Source organism: Camelus dromedarius, chromosome 26, assembly GCF_036321535.1.
Source record: "Camelus dromedarius isolate mCamDro1 chromosome 26, mCamDro1.pat, whole genome shotgun sequence".
NCBI classification, from domain to species: domain Eukaryota; kingdom Metazoa; phylum Chordata; class Mammalia; order Artiodactyla; family Camelidae; genus Camelus; species Camelus dromedarius.
In genome coordinates, this window is record NC_087461.1 from 20637881 (window position 1) to 20660069 (window position 22189).

At 44.3% G+C, this 22189-nt stretch overlaps 1 protein-coding gene across 19 annotated transcripts in view; it reads right to left on the minus strand.

Annotated features, from left to right (window-relative positions):
• Positions 1 to 219: 219 nt before the first annotated feature.
• The window catches only part of CREM (cAMP responsive element modulator), a 52151-nt gene continuing 30181 nt past the window's right edge, over positions 220 to 22189 (minus strand). For 4 of the 19 annotated variants that reach the window (XM_031448717.2, XM_031448718.2, XM_031448724.2 and 1 more), the window contains 4 exons: positions 18172 to 18360; positions 8072 to 8107; positions 4190 to 4346; positions 220 to 1017 (listed from right to left, as the gene is read on the minus strand). In XM_031448717.2, the coding sequence (XP_031304577.1) occupies positions 870 to 1017; positions 4190 to 4346; positions 8072 to 8107; positions 18172 to 18360 (530 nt within the window). In that variant the 3' untranslated portion in view covers positions 220 to 869. Of the gene's footprint in view, positions 1394 to 4189; positions 4347 to 8071; positions 8108 to 11871; positions 11916 to 12513; positions 12648 to 18171; positions 18361 to 22189 lie in introns of those variants that run through there. The other 15 variants (XM_031448729.2, XM_031448732.2, XM_031448740.2 and 12 more) reach the window with 10 other exon arrangements.

Here is a 22189-nt window from a genome sequence, read left to right on the forward strand (position 1 = left end):
GCCCCGTCTGGCTGACCTCCGGCAGCCGCTCTTCTCGGCAAACACCGGGCCAGACGAGGTGGCGGGACGAGCCCTGCAGAGCCCGGGCCCACTGCCGGGATGGCCAGGGACCCCCGAAGGCGCGCACAGTCCTACCTCAGCTCGCGACTCAGTCCAGATGTTAACATTTGTGTTACCTCTCATCACGGAACATCCAAGCGACACTAAAAACTCAGAAACTTATGTGAGATCTTTTATGTAACACAACAGAGTCAAAACTATAGGAACTGTTCAGATAGATAAATGAGCAGCAAACACTACAAAGTGTAACCAGCACGGTTCTGTTAAGAACTCCCTTCAGCTGAGGTGCTCAAGGGCAGCAACACAGTATCTTCTTTACAAAGCAACTAACATAAAAATCTGCAGGTGCCGTAAATTCCTCGGCATTACTTTCACACAGGCGTATCCTTGGGTGCGTTCTGTTTCTCCTGAGGTATTTTCAGTGGTTTACTTTTATTGTACTGCTGGATGCGTCATCTGTGATCATCCTTCCCTAAAGTGATTTTTAAAGACCTGCACAAAATTTATTGCATAAGACACTATTCCTGACCCAGAGATTGGGAGCTACAAATATGTGGCAACAAGTCCTACAAATACCGCACCTTAAGGATCTGTTACGTACTTTTTTTTTTTTTTTAGTTTGTCTCTTTTAAAAAATTGAAGTTACAGCTAAGAGTTAACTACGTACAGTGAAGCAGTTTGGGAATGTTAGAGATTAGAAAATCCGATGAATGATACAAAGGAGAAAAGCCATCGTTCTTGCCGGCTGTATATTGTATTGCCTTCAAAAGCAACTGTACACGCTGTCATCAGTCCATAGTTAAATATTTCTACACGTCTGTCTTAGGAGAGCAGATGTCTTTCAAGGTCTCCAGTTCCTCTATGAGCTTCTTGTTCTGGACCTCCAGCACCGCGACGCGGCTCTCCAGACACTTGACGTATTCTTTCTTCCGACGTCGACACTCTTTAGCGGCTTCCCTGAAAGAAAGCAGAAGCGAAAGGGCAAAGGGAAAATATTTTTGGCATGCAGCAACGAGGCGGAAGCAAGCCTGGTGAAGTGGCCGTGGTGGCCTTCCACAACGTGGACCAACACCCCGTTCCGCTTCCAACACTAAGCCGCACTGGGCTCTGGAGGGTCACAAGCTTCCCTCTCCCAAGTCCACATGGCAGCTAGTAGTTCAGAGCAAACAAGGTCCAAGTCAAAGACAGTTACTCTGCTTTATGGCAATAAAGATCTTTGAGGGCCTTGAGTTCCTCAATCAGAGTCTTGTTTTGGTTTTCAAGCACCGCCACACGGTTTTCAAGACATTTGACATATTCCTTCTTCTTCCTGCGACACTCCCGGGCAGCCTCCCTGGAACCAACACAAGGCAGGTGACTACAGGGCACCTCCCAGCATAATCCAGAGCTCCTCCGCGTCTGCCCCCCAAACTCAACCGCCTGGCAGGCCTCCCCAGTAAGGTCTGCGTGGGGCCCTGGGACAGCGGCAGCCAAGCTCTCCGTGGGTCACCCTGAGGCCCGGCGTGAAGCCTGCGTCCTTGGGCTCACGTCCCGGGATCACAGTGGCCACAACGGGCTTCAGTGGCCAAAACAGCAGGGCTTCATTCCCACGTGGAATTTCTACAAAAGTGTTCACGGATCTTTTCAATTCTCTCAGCTACTTCTGTCCACCCGGAGCCCCAGAGATATCACCGTGAGTTATGTTATTTGATCAAAAACGAGGGAAAGGGTTAAACCTCAGGAACCTTTACGTCAGGATTGGGGATTCCATTCTCCCAAGGCTCAGCCTCGGCACAACAAGCGGGATCAGTCCTGACCGCAGGCCAGGCTGTGAGCTGGGGGACACCAGCACTAGGAGGCCGACAGGCAGACCACGCACGTTCAGACCAGGACGCAGGGCTCTGCCTCCGAAGCCGGGGGGTGGTGGGGGGAGCACCGAGCGCGCGCTCAGCAGCTCAGACGCGAGGACACGGTGGCCCAAACGCTGGAAAGGACCAAGCCCCGCAGACGCCCGGGGACAGACCGACCAGCAGCGAAAGCAACACAAACAAACAGCTGGACAGCTCGTCGCTGCCGCGCACATCCCGCCACAGACGGCGGGTGCAGCCAGCATTCGCTCTCTCCTCCTGGGGGCAGGGGGTGGCAACTACATTGCTGACTCCTCTGTAGAATGTACCCCCTGAAAACAGCTTTGGAGTATTCATTTGAGATTAACTGCCTTTGGGGTGCCTGTCACACTGAAGCAGGTAACTGAGACACACAAACAAAGCCTGTGCTCTCAGCTCAGTGCCGGGTCCTACAATGCCAGCTGGCAGTGCAGCTACTCCGAACCCAGAGCGACACGTGCAGCACACTGGGACAGCTTTGTTTTATTTTTAGGATGCTGACGCTCACGGCTGGTTATCTGTTTTCTCTGTGGGAAGTCCCCTCTGTCAGCAGAGGGGAGACCTTGAAATCCCCGTGAACTACAGGAAAAGATCAAGCCTAACTTGCCGGCCAAGAACAGTGCTGTCACCCTGGGGACCCCCCCACCAGGGCTCTCCGACTACGCAACTGGTGAACAGAAAAATTAACAGTGTGAAAGTGACCTGAGTCTGATAAATCAGATTCATCTCATCTCAGTGACTCCCAGGGCAAAGTCCACCATAAATCCAAGCACACTTATACTTTTGCCAGTTTGGAAACATAATTCAACTCCTCCACAAAGAAACTAAAATACAGTTCTGAATACCAAGGTTCTCATGACTTAATCATTATATTAAATCCTAGATCTGGAAGGAAAACAGTCATTTTACAGAACAAGTTGCCGTTAAATGAAAGTGTAAGCATCTAACCGCAGCGCTGCGGGCACCAGGTGCACCGTTTACTGTGCACATCCACGCTGCGTGTCTCACGCTGCACGTGTGTTACCAGAATCAGAATGTTCCAAGCACAAAGCTTTGGACGGTCACACCAGGAGGTGGTACATTCCTAAGGAGGACTCAGCTATGGAAAACACCTGTTTCTTCTATTAATAGCTCCGTTTTCAGGCCTTGTGTTCGTCTGGACACATCCTCACATGGAGGGGAACACATGGCAAAGTGGAATGCATTTTTAAAAATGGCTGTTGAAATAAAAGCTGTCGCTGGGTTGGTAGAAATGTCACAAAATCTCCATTATGACTGCTGCCAATGTGTTCACTCTCTCCTCAGAGAGAGTGGACAGGAGGCCCGTCATGTTGACAAGGGAGGCCTGCACTCTCCACGAAGCTGGAGCCTCCTGGAGGTGACTGCGCTGGTGCAGGGGATGGGCCCTGGGTGAAGACGGCCTGACTGCAGCTCGCGCTGTGTGACCTTAACCAGCTCACTACTGACCCTCTCTGAACCTCAGTTCCTCACCTGTCAACTAAGAAGAGCAGACCTGTGCTCCTGCGAGAGTCACTGCGAGTTAAAGGAACGGCAGAGACAAGCGCTGCGCACTCACTCAGCAGACCCTGAGCAACCCAGTGACACTTAGCATCTGCTGCTCGCTCGTCCTCTCGGCTGGCTCTGAAACTGAAACCCGGGGTCCCTCATGGCTAGGGAGTCTCTTAGCTCATTCCAGCCAATGAAATGTGCAGGGACATGTGAGACAGGCAGGGCAAGTGCTGGTACCAGGAGGCGTCTCCACATGGCGGGCTGGCCATGAGTTTAATTCTCTCTCTTGCTGTGTACTTGTGCTCAGCCAGAATTTTCCAGAATAAATTTGTGTTTCAGCATAATAAAGAAAAAACAAAGTTACAGAATAGATAAAAGGAAGCCACATGTAAGAGACAGAAAACTCTGCACTCACACTCAAAGTTATTTTGCTTATAAAGCAGCTAAAAGATTATCACCCACTTCACAAAGTAAATACCAAGTAAAAATGAATCTTTATAATGTCTTTCCATTATTATTAACAAAATTTAATGTATCTGTTAGACACTACCAGAAAACACACAGCAGTGCGCCTCCTGCAGCCGAGATGGTTTCCTGGCAGGGACTCTGACCAGAAGAACATCAGCACATGCAGAGCACAAGCCCACATGAAATGCCACACAACACATAACCTGGGCACAACGGTTCCGGAAAAGTGATCTTTAAGAAGCCCCCCAGCTGCCCACATGCTGCCTGCTGCCGATGGAGCGTCTCACCTGTTTTTCATCAGCCTCAGCTCTCGTTTGCGTGTGGCCTCCTCTGCGAGCTGCTGGGGGCTGTGCAGGCTTCCCGGAGATGCAGCCATCACCACACCCTGAGGCAGAGCCGTAGCTGGGGCCCGGATCTGGTAAGTAGGCATGTCACCAGTGGCGGCTGCAACAAAACGAAATGTCACAAGTTATATAAACCATGTTTGACTTGGTAGCTTATATAAAACTCATGTCTTTTCACTCGTAAGAGTGTCTGGCTGATGTTTAAGACAACAGTTCTGAACGTCATGGAAACCTTAGGCATCAGAGATCTCCTGCCGCACTCGGGACAGTGACACCTCGCCTCCCCATGCATGTAACAGAAAAATGCCCTAACGCATTTTAGAAAGGTTTTCATCAAAGGCTTTACAACTGATAATTCATTTAGCCTGAAAACCAGTGGTGTGCTGCCAAGTGCATAACCACCAGCTCTCACGGGGAGGAAGCCCTGATCTGCAGTGTTTATCGAGTCCCATGACGTTAACAGTCCGATCGTGGCCAAGCTACCAGCATGACTTCACCGAGTGGAGAGCTGGAGGGACATACACAGAAGTAGCACACTGTGCAGATACAGTGGGCGTAAGCAACCTCAAGGGCAGAGAGAAAATTATCAGAAATAGGGAGTTTTGAGTATTAATGTTTTTAATGCAATTTATTTGTTAAAATAAAAGTATTCATATATATTTAATTTTTAATAATGGCTGTTTTTGCAACAGGTTCATAAAAACCCTGAAAATTTACTCATTGGCTCCAGCAAACCAGTGGGAACTGGCCCTAGCACGTCACTGCAGAAATTTTAATGAAGCAGAACATCTCCATCTCCTGAGTGTCCCAGGTAAGAGATTTTCCTAAACCCCACATCATGCCTGAAGCAGCACTGAGTCTCTTTAAGTGCAAGTTTTATTAACAGAAGATGACTGACGTACTGGAAGGAAGATACTAGCTTACTGTATTTTCAACTTAAAAACGAAAACAAAGTAAGAAACTGGAAAGCTCTCCTTAAAACTGGTTTCTCTGGGGAATGATAATTTTTGTCTTTCTTAGGTTTGTTGGGATAATAATACATTTCTAAGTATTCATTTTTTACAACACACTTTCTAATTATAGTATAGTAATAGTTAAATGACAGATTTTATATTTATTTAGTATTCAGATTGAATACTAAATTTAAGTCCTCAAAGTGTCCTAATTTAATTTCAAAATCTGTCTATCTATTGCCATAAACATAGCTTCCTAGAAAGGACAGATGGATTTAGCAGTTAAACATGTTGCCACCACCAGTGTTTCAGCTTGGAGGATGTATGGTCCAGATTAGACACTCTGATATTACAAAATGCATGCTCTCTCAAAGCTAAATGCAAGGAAAAGATTTTTTTAAATGATCAAATCCTATAAAAATTGGTCTGAACCTAATGCCAACTGAAACATGAAATATATCACTGCCATATTTCATTAAAATGTATTATACCCACTGAGTAAGAACTGAAATTTTACCCAAAAAGGAGACAAAGACTTTTTCACTTAAATGGAATTATTTATTATCACTGAAAACAACCAAGCAGTTTAAAAGGTTAGTCAAAAATTGATCTATGTGCTTCTTTGGGGTAAATGCCAGTTTTTTTCCCTCTAGGGCTTAAGAATTAGGTAAAAGAATAAAAATAGGGCTTTGGGTGAATATCACTACAGGTCTTCATACGATTTTTTTAAAATATCATTTATAAGATTCTTCCTTCTACATCTAATTTAATAAACAATGGTGATAAATAGTAACTGATGGATGCAATGATCACCACCAAAAACTCTATGAATAAATTTGGAAAAAATCCAAAATTTGTTTTTGTGATTATTTAAAATGCTATATACACAGATGTCTCATTATATGTCATAGGAAATTTAGAAATATTTGGAAATACTTAAGATCACTTTAAAAATCAGTTATCAATTGTTAACTTACTAAAGTTTTTTAATGGAGGGACTGGGGATTGAACCCAGGACCTTGTGCATGCTGAGCACATGCTCTACCTCTGAGATACCAACACCCCCTTAAAGATTTGTTAAAATATTTTAATCGTCTTGTCAGAGGAGACAGAACGATGCTCAGAACAATAGAGTTCTGTCCTCTTCTCTTTCCTCACCTCCAGAGAAGGCAGTTAGGGGACAATGAGGGTTAAACAATGAACAGCTGGAGAGACGAGACTTTCTAAAACTGGAACGATGGCAGTGACGAATAAGAAGTCCCCGTGTGTCACCCGTGTGTCACCATGCTGACATCTGCAGGCAGCAGGGACGCCAAACTCTGCTCACAGAGGGACAATGAAATGCCCAGAAAGGCAAATGGAGTTCATTCCCTGGTCTTAAAACCAGAAATGATTCTAAACTTTCGCCCATTTCCAAAAGCTGAAAAACTCTCCAAGGACCAAACCCTGAAGGATTTCTGCAGTTTCAAAAGGAGAATTCTTAAAACATTCTGAGCAGCAGCTCGGGGAAAAAAACATCACTTTAAAATGAGAACTTGGAAGAAAATGATACGTCTGAATTTATCAGTTCCAGGATATTAGCTAACAAATTGGGTTTTAATTATAATTTTCCGGACATAGTACATAATCATTTTATCTCCTTCAACAAAAATCAGATTGCAGCTCATAAGTTCAAACCAGAAATGGGAATTAGTATACATTAGTATAATTTCAGTAACATCCCAAAGAACCTGTAAGATGGCACACTTCTGACGGTCCCTGAATGAGCATCTATGGCAGACCCCACATACTCAACGTGGTCGTGTTAGTGCGTGTTAGTAAGATAAGAGCAAAGAGAATCTCCTGTTTTGAGGAAATCCAAATGTCAAAGTTTTGTTTTTGAAACATGTCACAAGGTAGTTTTTATCTTTGCTTCAGTTTCCAATGTCATGGACTCAGGGGTGGAGGCTCACAGTCCTGGGCACCACACTACATTCTCTGACGACAGAGTCTGCTCCCTGTCCCCCTACAAAGGCCAGTTCCTGTTCCAAGTGCTGAAAGTGTCCAAATTACTTATTTTAGAATTTCATTGTGTAAATTGTTTCCGAAAATAAATGGGTCATCATTGGGGGCTTTAAACTCATGATTAAAGAAAGAAAAGAGAGAGAGATGTATGTACTCATTTTACTCTAAGGCAGCCAACTTTAAACACACGTCAGGGGCATCTTCCCTGCCTGGTACCCCAGGACCCAGTGCGGTCCTTGGCGAGACTACTTGTGCCCCACAAAGTAAATCCAGAACTGCCCAAGGTTTTGCAAAAGCCCACTGTCATTTAGAATGTTTAAACTGAGTGGTATTATTATTATTATGGACTATAATTAGCTCTTATTATTACAGCTAAGTCTTTAACACTAAGACATGGAAAGCTCTGGAAGCTGCCATGTATTTATTCAAACTGGCCTTTCTTACTTCTTTTTTCTTAAATTTTTTTAATTTTGTGGGGGGTTGGTAATTAGGTTTACTTATGTATTTATTTTTAGAGGGGGTTCTGGGGACTGAAGCCAGGACCGTGGGTATGCTAAGCCTGCACTCTACCGCTGAGCCACGCCCTCCCAGCTAAAGGCATTATTTAAGTCTTCCCTTAGATACCAGTCATCTAACCTGGCATTTTAGAAGCAGAGGAGTTCTAATTACAGTGTGTTTCCTACCATCTAACTCCTGACATACAAAAAAAAGCTTTAGGTTTAGTATCAACATTTCACGGGAAACAAAACTCCTAGAACGCTCAGTTCTGGTCAGGAACTTCATACCTCTGTTTGCGAGCTTTAAACACAGTACAGCAGAAAAAGCATGAGATTTGGAGTCTGGGTTCTAGTCCAGCTCTGCCACTTACCAGCCATGTGACTTGGGGCAAGTTCAGTTTCCTCATCTGTAAAATGGGGACACATGATCTCATGTAATACTCACAAAAGACCCTGCAAAGTATGTCAAAGTGTCTAGCACAGTGCCTGGCACATGGTAGGCATCCAGCAAATGTTAGTTCCCCTCCTCTTCCCTTCCTTAAGTTCTGAAAGACAATGTTCCAAATCATGCTTACACGGTATATTAGTTAAAAGGCAGATAGCAACCATAAATATATTTTCCCCTGGAGTTTCCCTTCTAACAGAATGATTAAAATGTGTGGCTCTTTTTTCTTATTTAACTTAATACACCTCTTTAAAAACTTGCAAAACTTCTACTCGAGTTTATTATATCCCTAGAGAATAAATTACAAAAAGATACTATAAAATATCCTTTTTAGTGTATGTAATTTAAAAGAGACCATGGAAGGTGGAGGCTCTCAAATCACCAAACAATACAATCTCATCAGACTGGTAACAAGAAAAGTGAAAACCTCACTAGTCAGAGGTGTTTGTTTTGAGGAAAGGAAGGAAAGAAGGAAGGAAGAAAGGAAGGAAACACCCAGCCGGATGCGTACCTATCTTGGTAGCTTCCACAGTGACCGATGATCAGACCCCCGGTGGTGACAGGACGGGCCTGTCTGTCCTGAGCTTGCCGTGGCACTGAGCATGGCAGCAGAACAGACGCACTTTCATCGTGCAGCTCCTGCCTTCACGTGTATCATTTCGCTACGTGTCGCTGACCCCAAAGGCACTAAGGTCAGGAGTGACGGAGGGGACCTGGAGGTGGTACCTGGACGCCGGGGCTTCATTCCCTCCAGCAGACGACTGGCACCTTCACTGTTCTCTGTTGTCCCTCCCACACCAGTGCTGCTCACGCCCAAATCAGGCCAGTCCTCGCCTGGGGCCTCACACGTGCAGAGACCTGCCCTCCTGTGCTCCACTCTTTCCAGGAAGATTAAATCTTACATAAATCTCACTATTTAACCACTGAATATTTTCAAGTTTGTTACAAAGACTGTAACACACAGACCACAAGCAATCTAGCCAGCGCGTATTTTTTTATTTTAAGTTACACATAAGGGACCTTCCTGAGTGTTTTATTCAGTGAAACTCTTAAAAGTTAAAAAAAAAAAAGTCTATATAAAAGGTGATAAATTAAGAATATTGAAATTTAAAGTTCTATATAAGACCAAGTATATGCTCAACTGTCCTATGAGAGTAGTAATAAATATTCCACAGATTTGCATTTTGACTCCTTAACATGGTGCTAACTTCACTTTGTGTCTTTATAAGCGGCGTGCGGCACATCCTCTAACTCATCTAACAGCAGCGTGAATTTACCGATGTCAGGCGAGTTCTGAGTAGCACTGTAATGTGGTGTGAACAGAACCAGACGAGGAGTCTGAAAATCCAAACAGGTTCACCATTTGCTCACTTTGGGAGCTAGAAGTCCCTCCCCACGCTGACCGCGCTCCGCTGAGTGCGCCCTAGTCTGTGCTGAGCGCACCAGTGAGAGCTCTGCATCTCACTGACCTGAGGGCGCTGCTCCTCTTGGGGAAACACGGTTTCCAAAGGTGGCCTGTCCCAATCCTTTTACCTGGATCCACCTGACAGCTTCTCTGACAGCATTCACCACATTTGTACTTATGTTTCTTTGCAACATTAAGTGATTTTTTAAAGTTTGCATAAATGCAAAGTATCATAATGATTTTTTTAGGCAATATAGTCATATATGCAGATAAAACCAGGCAAAGTAAAACAATTATCCCAATTACATTTCATTAAGTTTTTTTCAAAATTAGTGAGGAAATAGCATAAAGGCAGTGTCCGTGTACTCTCCACACAGGTTTGGAGTTTTATGGAAACTTAAGGTAGATGAGTGACTTGTCATTTTCACTTCCAACATGATCATAACCAGATTTGCTGCGAACTTCAAGAAGCTGTCACAACCCGACCCAAACCATTCTTCTGTATGAAATTTCCAAACAAAAACCTTTCCAGCAGCCTCCTTCCACGAAGGTGGATGTATCATTATTCTTATGCATCAAGTATCAACCCAGATACTGTTTTCAGCTTTGAATAAGTTGTAACATTTGTTTTTCAGCAATTCAGAAATCCAGGCTCAATATACTGTATTAAGAGTTTTCTAGGCTTGGAGACTACAATTAGGCTGCTAAACACAATCAGTTTATGAATAAGGCCCAAAACCAATGTCTAGTAAACACTTAAACTACACCCAGCACAATCAGTTCTGTAATAATAGAAACTATACATCTTCATCCCACATTCCAGTCCATGGTCATATAAGCAAATGCCCCGAAAGCCTTTTCCAGGCCAGTCATTATTTGGAGACTGACTTTGGTCTAGATCAGTTTTTCAAAGTCTAAGTTGTAGATCATGAATAGTTGATCAAATCAATCTCATGGGTCAAGAATAGCATTTAAAAAAGGACAGAACAGAAAAGTAGGAGTACCTCACATACAGTCAAGGATAAGCACTCTTTTTGAAACGTGGTTTATATAAATATGCTTGTTTTATGTAAACACACATACACACAGAGGTCTACTGCATCATGATAAAATGTGGGTCATGGTCAAAGTCTACAAGCCAGACATGTAGCTCACAGCTCAGTCTCGGTTCACCAGTCCACACAGGGGATGGGGACAGTGGGGGAGGGTACCTGGAACTGAGGCGCCAAAGGTGGTCCCAAAGCTGCCCTCCCACACCTTCACAAAAGCCCCTGCATATCCTTTGCTCTTTGGGCTCCCCAAAAGAGGAAATAAAATTTGCTTTTCATTTTCAAATAGCACTTTAAATAGAATTGATTCTGTGAGAACTCAGCAGATTTCCAAAAATAATGATTTCCAGAAGCACAATGAGGTCTTGTGAAAAAAGTCTGACATCTAAAAATTTCAGCATTTTGAAAATTTAAATTGTAATGGATAGGCATTACAGGTGAAATTGGAAAAAATCTTTCCAAGGGTGGCATGTCCACGCTGTAAAATTAAATGTGTAAAAATGTTCACTTATTTATGAGCAACAGTTTAAAATTTTATGTAAATTTTTACTTTAAAATTTAATATTTAAATATATTCTGTGCCTTTTCAAATCATTTAATTTTATTTTTTGTTACAATTCTCTCACTCATGTTTGGACATGAGAATTGGAACTGAAGGTTTATTAAATAAAGATGTAAGAAACAACTAATAATTTTTAGAAAAGAAATAGGCACAAAAACGCCTTTTGGTCCTGAGAATCATGTGACATGCAGTATTTGAGATTAGTTTAAGCCCACCTATATCTTACAATAAATCTGTTATTTGGGGGCTTCTGCAATCTATAGCACCTCAAAAACTTCTTTGGTAAAAACGACCTAACAAGGGCTTTTCTTGCTCAAGACAATGGAATGTTCCCATCCAAGAAGGGAGACCTCAGGGAACAGCTAAGGAGCAGAGAAGCGGTTCGGGAGGGAATTCAACCTCGGCTCAGTACTGGGCTGGCCACTTCAAGTAACCCGGTCACAGGCACTACCTGTAACTGGAAGCACGGCCCCTGGAGAGAGCAGCAGGCAGGGGCGGGCGGGGGCAGGTGAGAGCAGGTGAGGGGGTGGGGTAGGTGGGGTAGGGGAATGGGGGTAGTTGGGGGCGGGTGGGTGGGATGGGGGTAGTTGGGGGCGGGCGGGGTGGGATGGGGGTAGGTGGGGGAGTAGGTGGGGGCGGGCGGGACGGCACCTCCCCTACCGGCGCTAGCGGGCGCTGCTTCCCGGCACCTGCTCGGGCCGCACACTTACCTGCGGCCCCAGGTCCGGGCGAGGCCGAGCGGCGGTCGGGGCGCACCGGGGCCCCACCTGCGCGGGCGGCCGGGCGGCCGGGAGGGCAGGGTGACTCAGGCCCTGCGTGACCGGCTGACGTCAGTGTCCGCCCGGCTGCCCGCGGCTGACTTCCAGCCCCCGCCGCGCCGGTTCCAGGAAAGGCCGTGACGCCACCTCTGGACCAGGACTGAGCGGCCGCCGCACAAACCCCCCGACGCCGGTGTCCAGCCGGTCCTGCAGCTCTGATCCGACACCGCAAGGGAATCGGAAGCTGCCTTTTTCACGAGTCGAGCAGAATGTGCGTTACCGCGCAGCTGCGCTGGGTCCGCAACAGGTTGCAGGTGAAGCAACAGCTGATTTCAGCGGCGAGACGCGCGGAGGGGGCCGGGGTCGGTCCGCGCCGTCAGCGGCGCAGCACGTACCGGGCACCGGGCACCGGGCACCGGGCAGTAACGCGCCGGCCCCCTAACCGCGCCGGGCACTCACGCTTCCAGAGTAAAGAAACTTCTCCCTCCTCGGCTGCTAGAAGTTAGCACTTTCCCGAACACCAGCGGTCCCTACATCGTTCTTCTAAACTTCAACCCAAATCCGCGGCATCTGACTCCCCGCTGGAACTCTCACCTGTGTCGTCCCCAGTCACGGCCATGACGGGCCCCGCGCGCACCGCGCCGCCGGACCGCGCGCCGGCGCCGAGTGTTCCAGGCCAGCGGCGCGCGCAGGGCGAGGGGGCGTTGGCGTCACCGTGACGTCCCCGGCCCCGCGCTGCCGTCAGTGCCCTTTGTCACAGGCCGGCTCCCCGAAACCAAACCCTAGCAACCCTTCCTGTGACGAACCAGCTCAGTGCTCTGGTGTCTCGTTTTTACATAAAATTCCGCTGAGTTGGGCTCCGGCAAAAAAAAAAAAAAAAAAAAATCTCCTTAGCGTGAAGAATGACATGTTACAGGGGCTGCTGCTTTATCATTGTTCTGTCCAAGGTTTCTAAGAAGCCAAAGTGGTTATAAACCCTACATATTTTTCATAACTCATAGAAGCAGAAAACTACTGATTAACAACTGAAGGGGGAGGGCAGAGCTCAGTGGCAGAGTACGTGCTTATCAGCACGCGCGAGGTCCTGCCCCTGGACCGCCAGTAAAAAAAGGGAGTAAAGAAATAAACCTAGTTACCACCCCCTGCACACACACACAACTGACAATCAGCCAGAAAAACACTGTGAAACACAGAAGCAGACACTTCTAAATGTTCACCAATACTCTAAATCGACCAAGTAAGAAATAGCCAGCTACCTTAGTTCACTAAACACATTTTTATTTGCTACAACACCATAAAATCCAGCCTTTCCTAAGATGATACAGAATTTGCTAATTTCACTTGCAGGGAATAGATACTTAAATTTTAAAAATTCACTGTGCCAAAGTAGCAAGTACTAAATAGCATTTTTCCATAAAAATTAGAATAAAACATATGAATTTGCTGTTATTCAAACTTTTTCACCCACAAAAACAGCTATTTCATGTGGCTAGGTCTAATATACTAGCTTACTAAATTAAATATCCTTGAAAAGAATATTGTGATTTTGAAAAATCACAATTACTATTTGTCAGTTTTTTAAAACATGTCCAACTTCATGTGGGTACTTAACAAGGGTTCAGCACACGAACAGCTAGCAATTCAACTGCAAAGTCAGACAGAAGACAGGTGCCTGTTCCACCGTCCGGCAAACCACAGCCCTGGGGGAAACGACACGCATCTCCACCACACAAAGTAAGGGCCGTATCACTGACCTTTATCCTTAGCAGTGCATTTACAAAGCCCATTCCCTGGATAAGTACGAGTCAACCCGACCTTACATCAATGCAAGGGCAGTCCACCACATTTCTGCCTTATTCGAGTAAGCACCTCTAGTAAGACCTCAGGGCCCTTACACTTGGACGCTTAGCAGGTGAAACATCGTGAGGACCCGTGTTTCTAGTCATTCTCCAGAGCACAGAAACTAAAGACACCCTGGCTAAGTCAAAAAGTCCGGGGCCCAACCCAGAATCCAGGGAGGACTTTTCTCCATCCCAGCCACACCTAAGGGCTTGGTTCCAAGAACACGAGTCAACTTTATTTCAAATTCCAGAAATTTCAAGTTGATTTTAATCTCAACATTCCTTTAAATTGGCACTTAGGTGCTCAGTAAAGATTAGTGTTAAAAAAAAAGGGTGGAGGAAGGAAAGGAAGAAGGGAGGTTGGCTGCATGGCCGACTGCTGCCATTGGTAAGGTTTCAGTAAACCCCCTGGACCAGACAGACTGGGTTAATCAGCACACAGAACTAGTAGCCTTTTCCCAGAGGAGTGCTTTGCTTTAGCTCAGTAAAGGTTACTGAACATTTATCACGCCAGGGACTGTGCTACGACTAAAGACCCCTGTCCAAACAGAAGTGACCCTGTGGGCACAGGAGGAGCCGGCAGGGGGTCCTGTGAGCCAGACCTGGATGGGGGGGGGGGGCTTCCGAGGGAAGTGCTGGCCCATATGGCACCTGAGCAGTGCCCACCTCTGGGGAAGTGCTCCTGCCAGGGCCCAGGGCCATATGTGAGGGCCCGGAGAGGAGAGGGGGCCTCTCCCGTCACAGGAAGTGACAGAAATGCAGCACAAAAGAGGGAGCAGCAGAGGGAGGAGGCCAGGCCAGGCAGCATGGCCTGGATCAGGCAGAGGAGGGGGCTCTGCCAAGGGTTCTGACCGTGGCTCACAAGTAACAGGCACTCACCAAGAGCTCCAAGCGGGAGGCTGGCACGACCACGTGAATTTTAGAAGCACCACCCCTAACCACAGAAGGGAGAGTCTAGTGGAGAAAGGGAAACGCTGGAGGCAGAGACTTTCGGGTTTAAGCCACAGTAGTAGTTCCCAGAACCCCGGGGAGCGACGAAGAGAGAGCCTGGTGGAGAGCAGTGAAGAGACGGTGCTTTAGCAAGGAGGGAGAGTGACAGGCACCACCAGGTTTCTGGCTGAAGCAACAGGGTGGATGGCTCCTGAAACGGGAACAAAAGGAGACCTGGGGTAGAAGGGATGGAAGCAGGCTCTGGACTTCAGGCATCAGAGGTGTGGGCAGGGAGAGGTCACCCAGGGCCGGCACTCAGGCCAGGCGGAGGGGGCCCAGGATGTAACCCTGAGGGCCACCACCACCCTCAGGAGCTGGGCGGAGGAGACTGGAAGAGAGACAGAGCACCAGGGAAGTGAAGGCAGCAGAAGCCAACAGTGCTAAATGCTGCAGAGGGACCCACCTAGAGGAGGACTGAGGCTCCCAGACACTGCTCTGACCTTTCAAGGGGAGGACACGCCGGGAGGTGGGCAGAGTGGGCAGAGAGGAGGGCAAGACCCCATGGACCCTGCTGCTGAACGGACCTAAACTCCTGGCCATTATTATCTTAAAAAAGAAGGAGAAGCAGAAAAGAAAGAAGAGAAGAGAAAAAGGAAAAGGAAAGGGAAGGCAAGGGAAGGAGGAATGAAGACGGGAAGGGAAAAAGCAGACATCTTGTATTTGACATAAACATTCACACAGCATCACAGGGTGATTCACAAAGAATCACGTATTATTAGAAGTAATTAGGGGAGGGTGTAGCTCAAATGGCAGAGAGCATGCTCAGCATGCATGAGGCCCCAGGTTCAATCCCTAGGGCCTCCATCAAATAAATACATACAAACATAAATAAGCCTAATTACTATCCACCCCCCCAAAAATGTAATTAGAGTTCAGGAAGGTTCATGGATAAAAGACAAGCTTTTAAAAAAAAGTATTTTTCCAGCAACAACTAGAAAACGTAACAGAAAGCCACCACTCATCATAGCAACAAAACCATCAAGCATTCAAGAACTAACTGGATACAGAGTATGACAGACTCCTATGGAGAACATTTTAAACCAGTCAAAGAAGTTACGGTCTGAATAAGAAAGACAGTCTGTGCTCTGCTGGTGAAACGTAAATTCATGCAGCCGCTATGGAAAACAGCATGGAGGGTCTTCAGAAAACTAAAACCAGAATTACGATATGATCCAGCAACCCCACTTCTGGTTATTTATCTGAAGAAGATAAAAACACAAACCCAGAAAGACCTCCACACGCCCACGTGCACTGCAGCAGTAGTCACAACAGCGCAGACGTGGAAGCGATCTAATTGTCTATCGACAGATGACCAGGTAAAGCAGATGTATACAAGCGCAATGTAATTTATTCAGCTATAAAAAAAGGAAATTCTGCCGTTTGTGACAATCTAGACAGACCCCCAGGGCAGCGTCATGCCAAGTGAAATCAGTGAGAGAAAGACACGCTGTATGATCTCACTTACATGTGGAATCTAAACAAAGAAAGAAAGAAACCCAAACTCAGACACAGAACACAGACTGGTGGTTGCCAGAGGTGGGCAGTGGGGGTGGGGAAATGGGTGAAGGGGGTCAAAAGGTACAAACTTTCAGTTATAAAATTACTAAGTCCCAGGGATGTGAGGATACTGGGTTGCGTATCTGCAAGGTGCTGAGAGTAGGTCTTAGACGTCCTCATCACATGAAAAATAATCTGTAATTATATATGGTCAAGGATGTGAACTAGACCTACTGTGGTGACCACTTACTGTGACTTACACAAATGTCGACACACCATGCTATACACCTGAAGCTAATATAATGTTATGTGTCAATCACACCTCAACAAAACAAAAGGCTTCAGTTCTCCCTAAATTAATCTGTAAATTAAATGTAATCTCATCCTTGGTTTTATTATATTATTATTACTTGGAAACTCAAACTTATTCCAAATGCATGTGAGAGAACAACAGTTCACAAAAGCTAAAACAGCACTAAAAAAAAAGTTAAAAGAAAAAAAGGGCACTTGTTCTGTGACAGAAAACCCAGGTGGTGTCAGCACGCAGAGCGAGAGAGACCAGACTGCAGGAAAGAAACCCAGGCTGCGCAAGACCCAACGCACAGGGGCGGCGCCCCACATCCATGGGGAAAGGCCTGACTGGTGGGCAGGCAACACGGGCGCCACACATGGAGAAGACATAAGCGTGGTTCCCAGCTAGCACTCACACAGAGGTGGCTTAAGGGCAGAATGTGAAAGGTAAAACCATAAAGCCAGCAAAATCAATGCAGAAAAACATCTTTGTGACTTACAGAAGAAAAAGAGTTCTGAAAAGCTCCAAAGTACCAAACTTATATATACTATCGATGCAAAACATGAGACATTTAAAAAAATCTCCTCCTTAAAGTATCACGTTCTCAGTGGACTTCCCATATAAAAGAGATACAAGAAAAGTGCTTTCTTTATGATTATTCATTTAAACATACAGGGTTCCTGAGTATCGAGGAAACAGAACGGGTGCTTTAATTTTATATTTAAAACATTAAAGTATTGGGAAAATAAAATGGATTTTTTTTAGTCCATAAATGTCACCACTTTAGCTATTCCTACACTTATATTATAGTCCATATTGGCCCCCCAAATACCGAAGAGTAAAGCTAATTATCAAGAGATTCATCAGTTATAATCTGTTTTCTATACTTGTGATACTTTCAAACTAAAAGAACTGATAGTACTCCCCTTAAAATTAGTGCAAGTGAACCGAGGGGAATATAATTAAACTAAAACGCATGGTTTTTGAAAGCTGTACTGAACACATATGGTTATCTGAGCACGACTGAATGAAATTAAAATAATGTATAACTCAGTTTTAATTGAAATCTTAGGTTATCCTAAAAGCTTAAGGCTCTATCCCAACTGTTTGATTTCACTGCTCGCAGCTTCCATAAGAGGAAGAACCTCAGAATTGAAACATACCAAGAATGGTGTAGAGGAAAAACAGCACTGGCTTTGAAATGAGAGGTCTAGAAAGCAGACTTGAGTGCAACAACTGGGGAAAAACCCAAATTCAGTGCATCGTGGACAGGATACTTAAATTTTCCTAGACCAGGCACTAAAAACATACTCAGTACAATGTTTATAACCCCCAAATGAAGAATATTTACTTAATTTAAAATTCATTCAAGTTTCCAACTCCCTTTTTCCATTACGCTACCCTGAATTTAACTTTTCTATAGAGCCAATAAAACCTGCTAAAAGCTGGAAATTATATAATTTATTTAATTTGTTGTTTAATATACTAAGATATTTCTTCTTCAAGCCCCTTTAAGTGTCCCCTTACCCCTCAAATCTACCTGTGTATTTCAGAAAACTATGAAACCTCCAGGGAATGGCATTCTACCGTAACCCCCAGGTACGCTAAACGTATTAGACAAATGACATATACCTTGAACCACCACCTGGCTGCCTGGGACAAAGAACTGCTGTGTGCCATCAGCTGACTGCGCTGCGTACTGTACGATTGTAGCACCTGGCGGAGGAGCTCCTGAGTTTGTCATTGTTAATGCCTGCAGGCCCTGAACACCGTCAGATCCTGGGGTAGAAATCTGGATTGCTCCACCTTGGGCTATAGCAACTTAACAGAAAAAGAAAAGAAATATTAGAGAATTTCAAGATTCGTTTTTAATAACCCCATATTGGAAGCATATACTCTGGGTCTATTTATTACCAAAGCTTCTCATTCTCAGGTTACCCTCAGGTCCCTGTGCTGAGCTGATGAGGGGACCCGCCCGCATGGATAATACTCTGAAAGAGCTCTGGACACTTGAAAATCTCTTACACTCAGAACTGTTTGAAACAGAACTCATGGCATTTGCCTCCTCCCTGGCATCCCTCCACCTAGATATTTAAGAGAAAGCGTGGAGGTGTGGACAGGGAGAGCCTCTTAATCTTCTCCACTCTTTCCTCTATTTTTAGTTACAGAAAAACAACATTCTTCTAACATTTAAGAAATGGCCCATTAAATTCCATTGAGCATTATAATTACAATGAATTTGTACCTTCATTCAGCAAACATTTGTCTAATTTATCATCAAAAGAAAGTATCTCCTAATGGAATATATATTATACATGTTGGCTTTAAAGCTCAAGTCTATAAAACTGTAACCGTTACCACTTTGACTATGTCAGGAGAATCCTGAAATACAAAACATTAAGTTGGAAAGAACCTTAAAAGGTAACTACTGAAAGAATTTGTGCTACAATATTTACCTCTACTAAGCGTCTTGAACAAGAACAGCTAATGGCAACAAACAGGAAGCAGACGTCCTTTTAAACAGTGGGACTTGCCAGCCACATTTAAAAGTTAACACATTAACAGAAAGTTTCAAAAGAATAATTGATCAAACGTTACGTTTTTAAACTTCACTCTAATGGACAAGTAAGTACTGTTGAAAATACCTGAATTGTACATACTTTAACATAAAGATTACGACGCCATGTTTGAGTTTAAACACTAGAGATTAAGTGGAACCAAGGGCTATCCTTGTTAAAAAGAAGGAAATCACAGCGGGGAGGGCATAGCTCAGTGGTGGAATGTGTGCTTAGCATCGTGAGGTCCTGGGTTTAGTTCCCAGCACCTCCATTAACAAAAGAAATAAAATTACATATAAATTAGCTAACTAGACTTTACAATGAAGATAAAAATAATACATAATCAGAATAACACAGCGCCTATAAATCAATGTCAGTGCCTTACAGGAGTGTTGTAGCAGTGTCCAGAGCACGCCTGAACATTTGAGTCAGTCCCTAACTCTGTAACGGTATCTAAGCAAAGGACCACGTAGGTGACCGCCTGACCTGAGAATCCTGGAGAGAGTAACCACCACCACACACCTTCAGTTCTTTGACCTGCGGTTCTCAGGCTGACACAGAAAGATGGGTTAACTTTTTTTTTTTAAGATTTCGACACAGAGGCACCGTCTGGTTCTGTTCGTTGACAGGCTGCTATACGATTGACAGAAACTGAAGAATCAGTTACCAAATGTTAACAGCACTATGGTTGAGAAACTCGGAGTGATCTCACTTTATTTATCTGGCTCACCTGGAGTCTCACACTCTGTGCACATTTTACAAACAAGCTTTCACCAGGAGTCTCCAGAGATTCCAAGGGTCTCAGGACTTACTCCTTAATAGTAAGAGGATTTGAGAGCAGTCTGAAAAAGGAGGGCTTTAAATCACTCTTCCTCTCTGGACATGAATGAGGTTCACACGTGATCATTTGTGTGAATGCATATTTTCAGTTGAGAGTCTGACGTCATAGAAATGGCACTTTAGAAAGAACACACCCAAGCAGTGTGACCACAAAGCCCAGCAAACAGCAGGCACTCAATAAACAAGATGCATGAAGGGCAATCATCGCCTCAAGATAGAGTCTATAACAACAACTTAGGCCACTTGTGAGCCTAGAAGAGTTCCATGAAGTATGGTTTCCAGTTATAATTATAGAACTGAATTTTCCATATTGACAACACAATTATCAAGCTTTTGAACTAGTGAAAAATCTAAGGTGAGAGCAGTTGCTTCCAAGGATAAGAACCATGAAACAGGTAGATGACAAGGATCCTTTCTTTTTTCTTTTTATACTTTTTCAGTCTTTTTTCCCCCAGTGTTTCCCCATAGTTCCAACCAAACTTCTTTGCTTTCACACTGTGTAAAACTGATTTATCAAGAATCTGTTCCTCTGATCATTTTATTTTCTGGTCATTATATAATTAGATGTGGAAAACAAAAGCCACATACACACACACACACACGCACACACAAGCTGGCTCTAGGAGGGAAACACTTCTGATGAGTCTTGTCCTTTAATCTGGCTTTTATTTTTCACACCAGAGGTGCTCTTGATTTTGGCGTTATCCAACAACAGAGGGCCTTCCCATACAAAGCCTCTCAACTGACAAGAAACAAGATTTCCCAATGTTTCAGGATACCAGAAATACGCTTTGTGGGCATGTGTGTGCATTCAAAAGATTTGAGGAGGAAACTTATTAGGTTACAAAATATTCAAGGATAGCATTAATATGTTTTCAGTAAACACACATCAAGATAAATGGTAGGAAAAACTAAAATGAAATTAACAGAATGAATTTAGTCATATCCTGTTTTAGCTAATTACTATTTTTTAACTTATAAAAATTTTCTAGTGAACAGAAAAGGTGAAAGAATTTTGTGTTATTTACTTTCCCTGCCCACTCATTCCAAATCGTTTGTGTGTGTGTGTGTCTGGAGTATATCTTTTTTTTTTAATTAATTTTTTATTGGAGGTAATTAGGTTTTTATTTATTTATCTTTAATGGAGGTGCTGAGGATTGAACCCAGGATCTCATGCGTGCTAGGCACACACTCTGTCACTGAGCTATACCCTCCCTCTTATGTCTGGCGTATTTCAAAACAAATCTCAGATATCATGTCTGGCTGATCATTTTTAAATAAAATGATTGGCCCCTATCAAGGCCATTAGTGACCAATACAAAAAAAAAAAAAAAAAAAACCTCCATCTTCCTTCTGATTTTACTTCAGGGCCTGAGGTTTTATTAATGCTCTCCTGGACAGACACATGCAACTGCGACATCAAAGCTCACACCTTCAGCCACTTCGCTGTTCCTGACGAAGAGTCCACACTGGCCTGTGAATACTGATTAGGACTTAAGCAGCAGTAAGAGTGGTTTATCATTTTATACTTTACGTATACTTGTTTTCCTCAGTAGCATTACAGTTTGATGAAATCATCTAAACTGCATTAAAACTGAGCAGCTCGGTTATATAATCAATTCAGTTCTACCTTAACGCTGTTGCTGACTGGCTCAAGCCTGCTCATGTGTCACCTGCGTGTAGCAGTACCGGGCGGAGGGTAAGGCCTGTTGTCCTGGCTGCTCTGGGACGTCCCTAGCTCCCCCCACCTCCACCCCGATGTCTCAGCTGAGCTACACTCCATAATTAAGCAGGTTGGGCTGTAACCGCAGGCTGAATGTTGAACACAATGACCTTGAAAGAGAGTTTGTCTAGAGAGTATAATTCGTTAATTTACTAAGTGTTTTTCTACTTAGCTTTAGTAGTTAAATAAATGTCTTTATATACATTACTATGTAGTCATGATATTTCATTTCAAATCAGTGTTAAGCCGAGTATGTTCTCACCAAACTTACTGTCCACCATGTAACCAAGATGATATCATACCAACTAGTCTAGGCAGTGAGTTCTTAGAAAATTCCTGGTGTACGGAACTGTTTAAAAAACCCGCCACTTCCACCCCTCACTGCCACTGAGCACTTCCCTCCCAGAGCCTTTAAATATCACTGAGGCAAGGAAAATACTACTTACGGGATGGAAATTCAAAAATTTTGGTAAAATTTTAATTAAAAAATACTATTTTCAGTCTGGTATAATCAGTAAAGAGGGCAGAA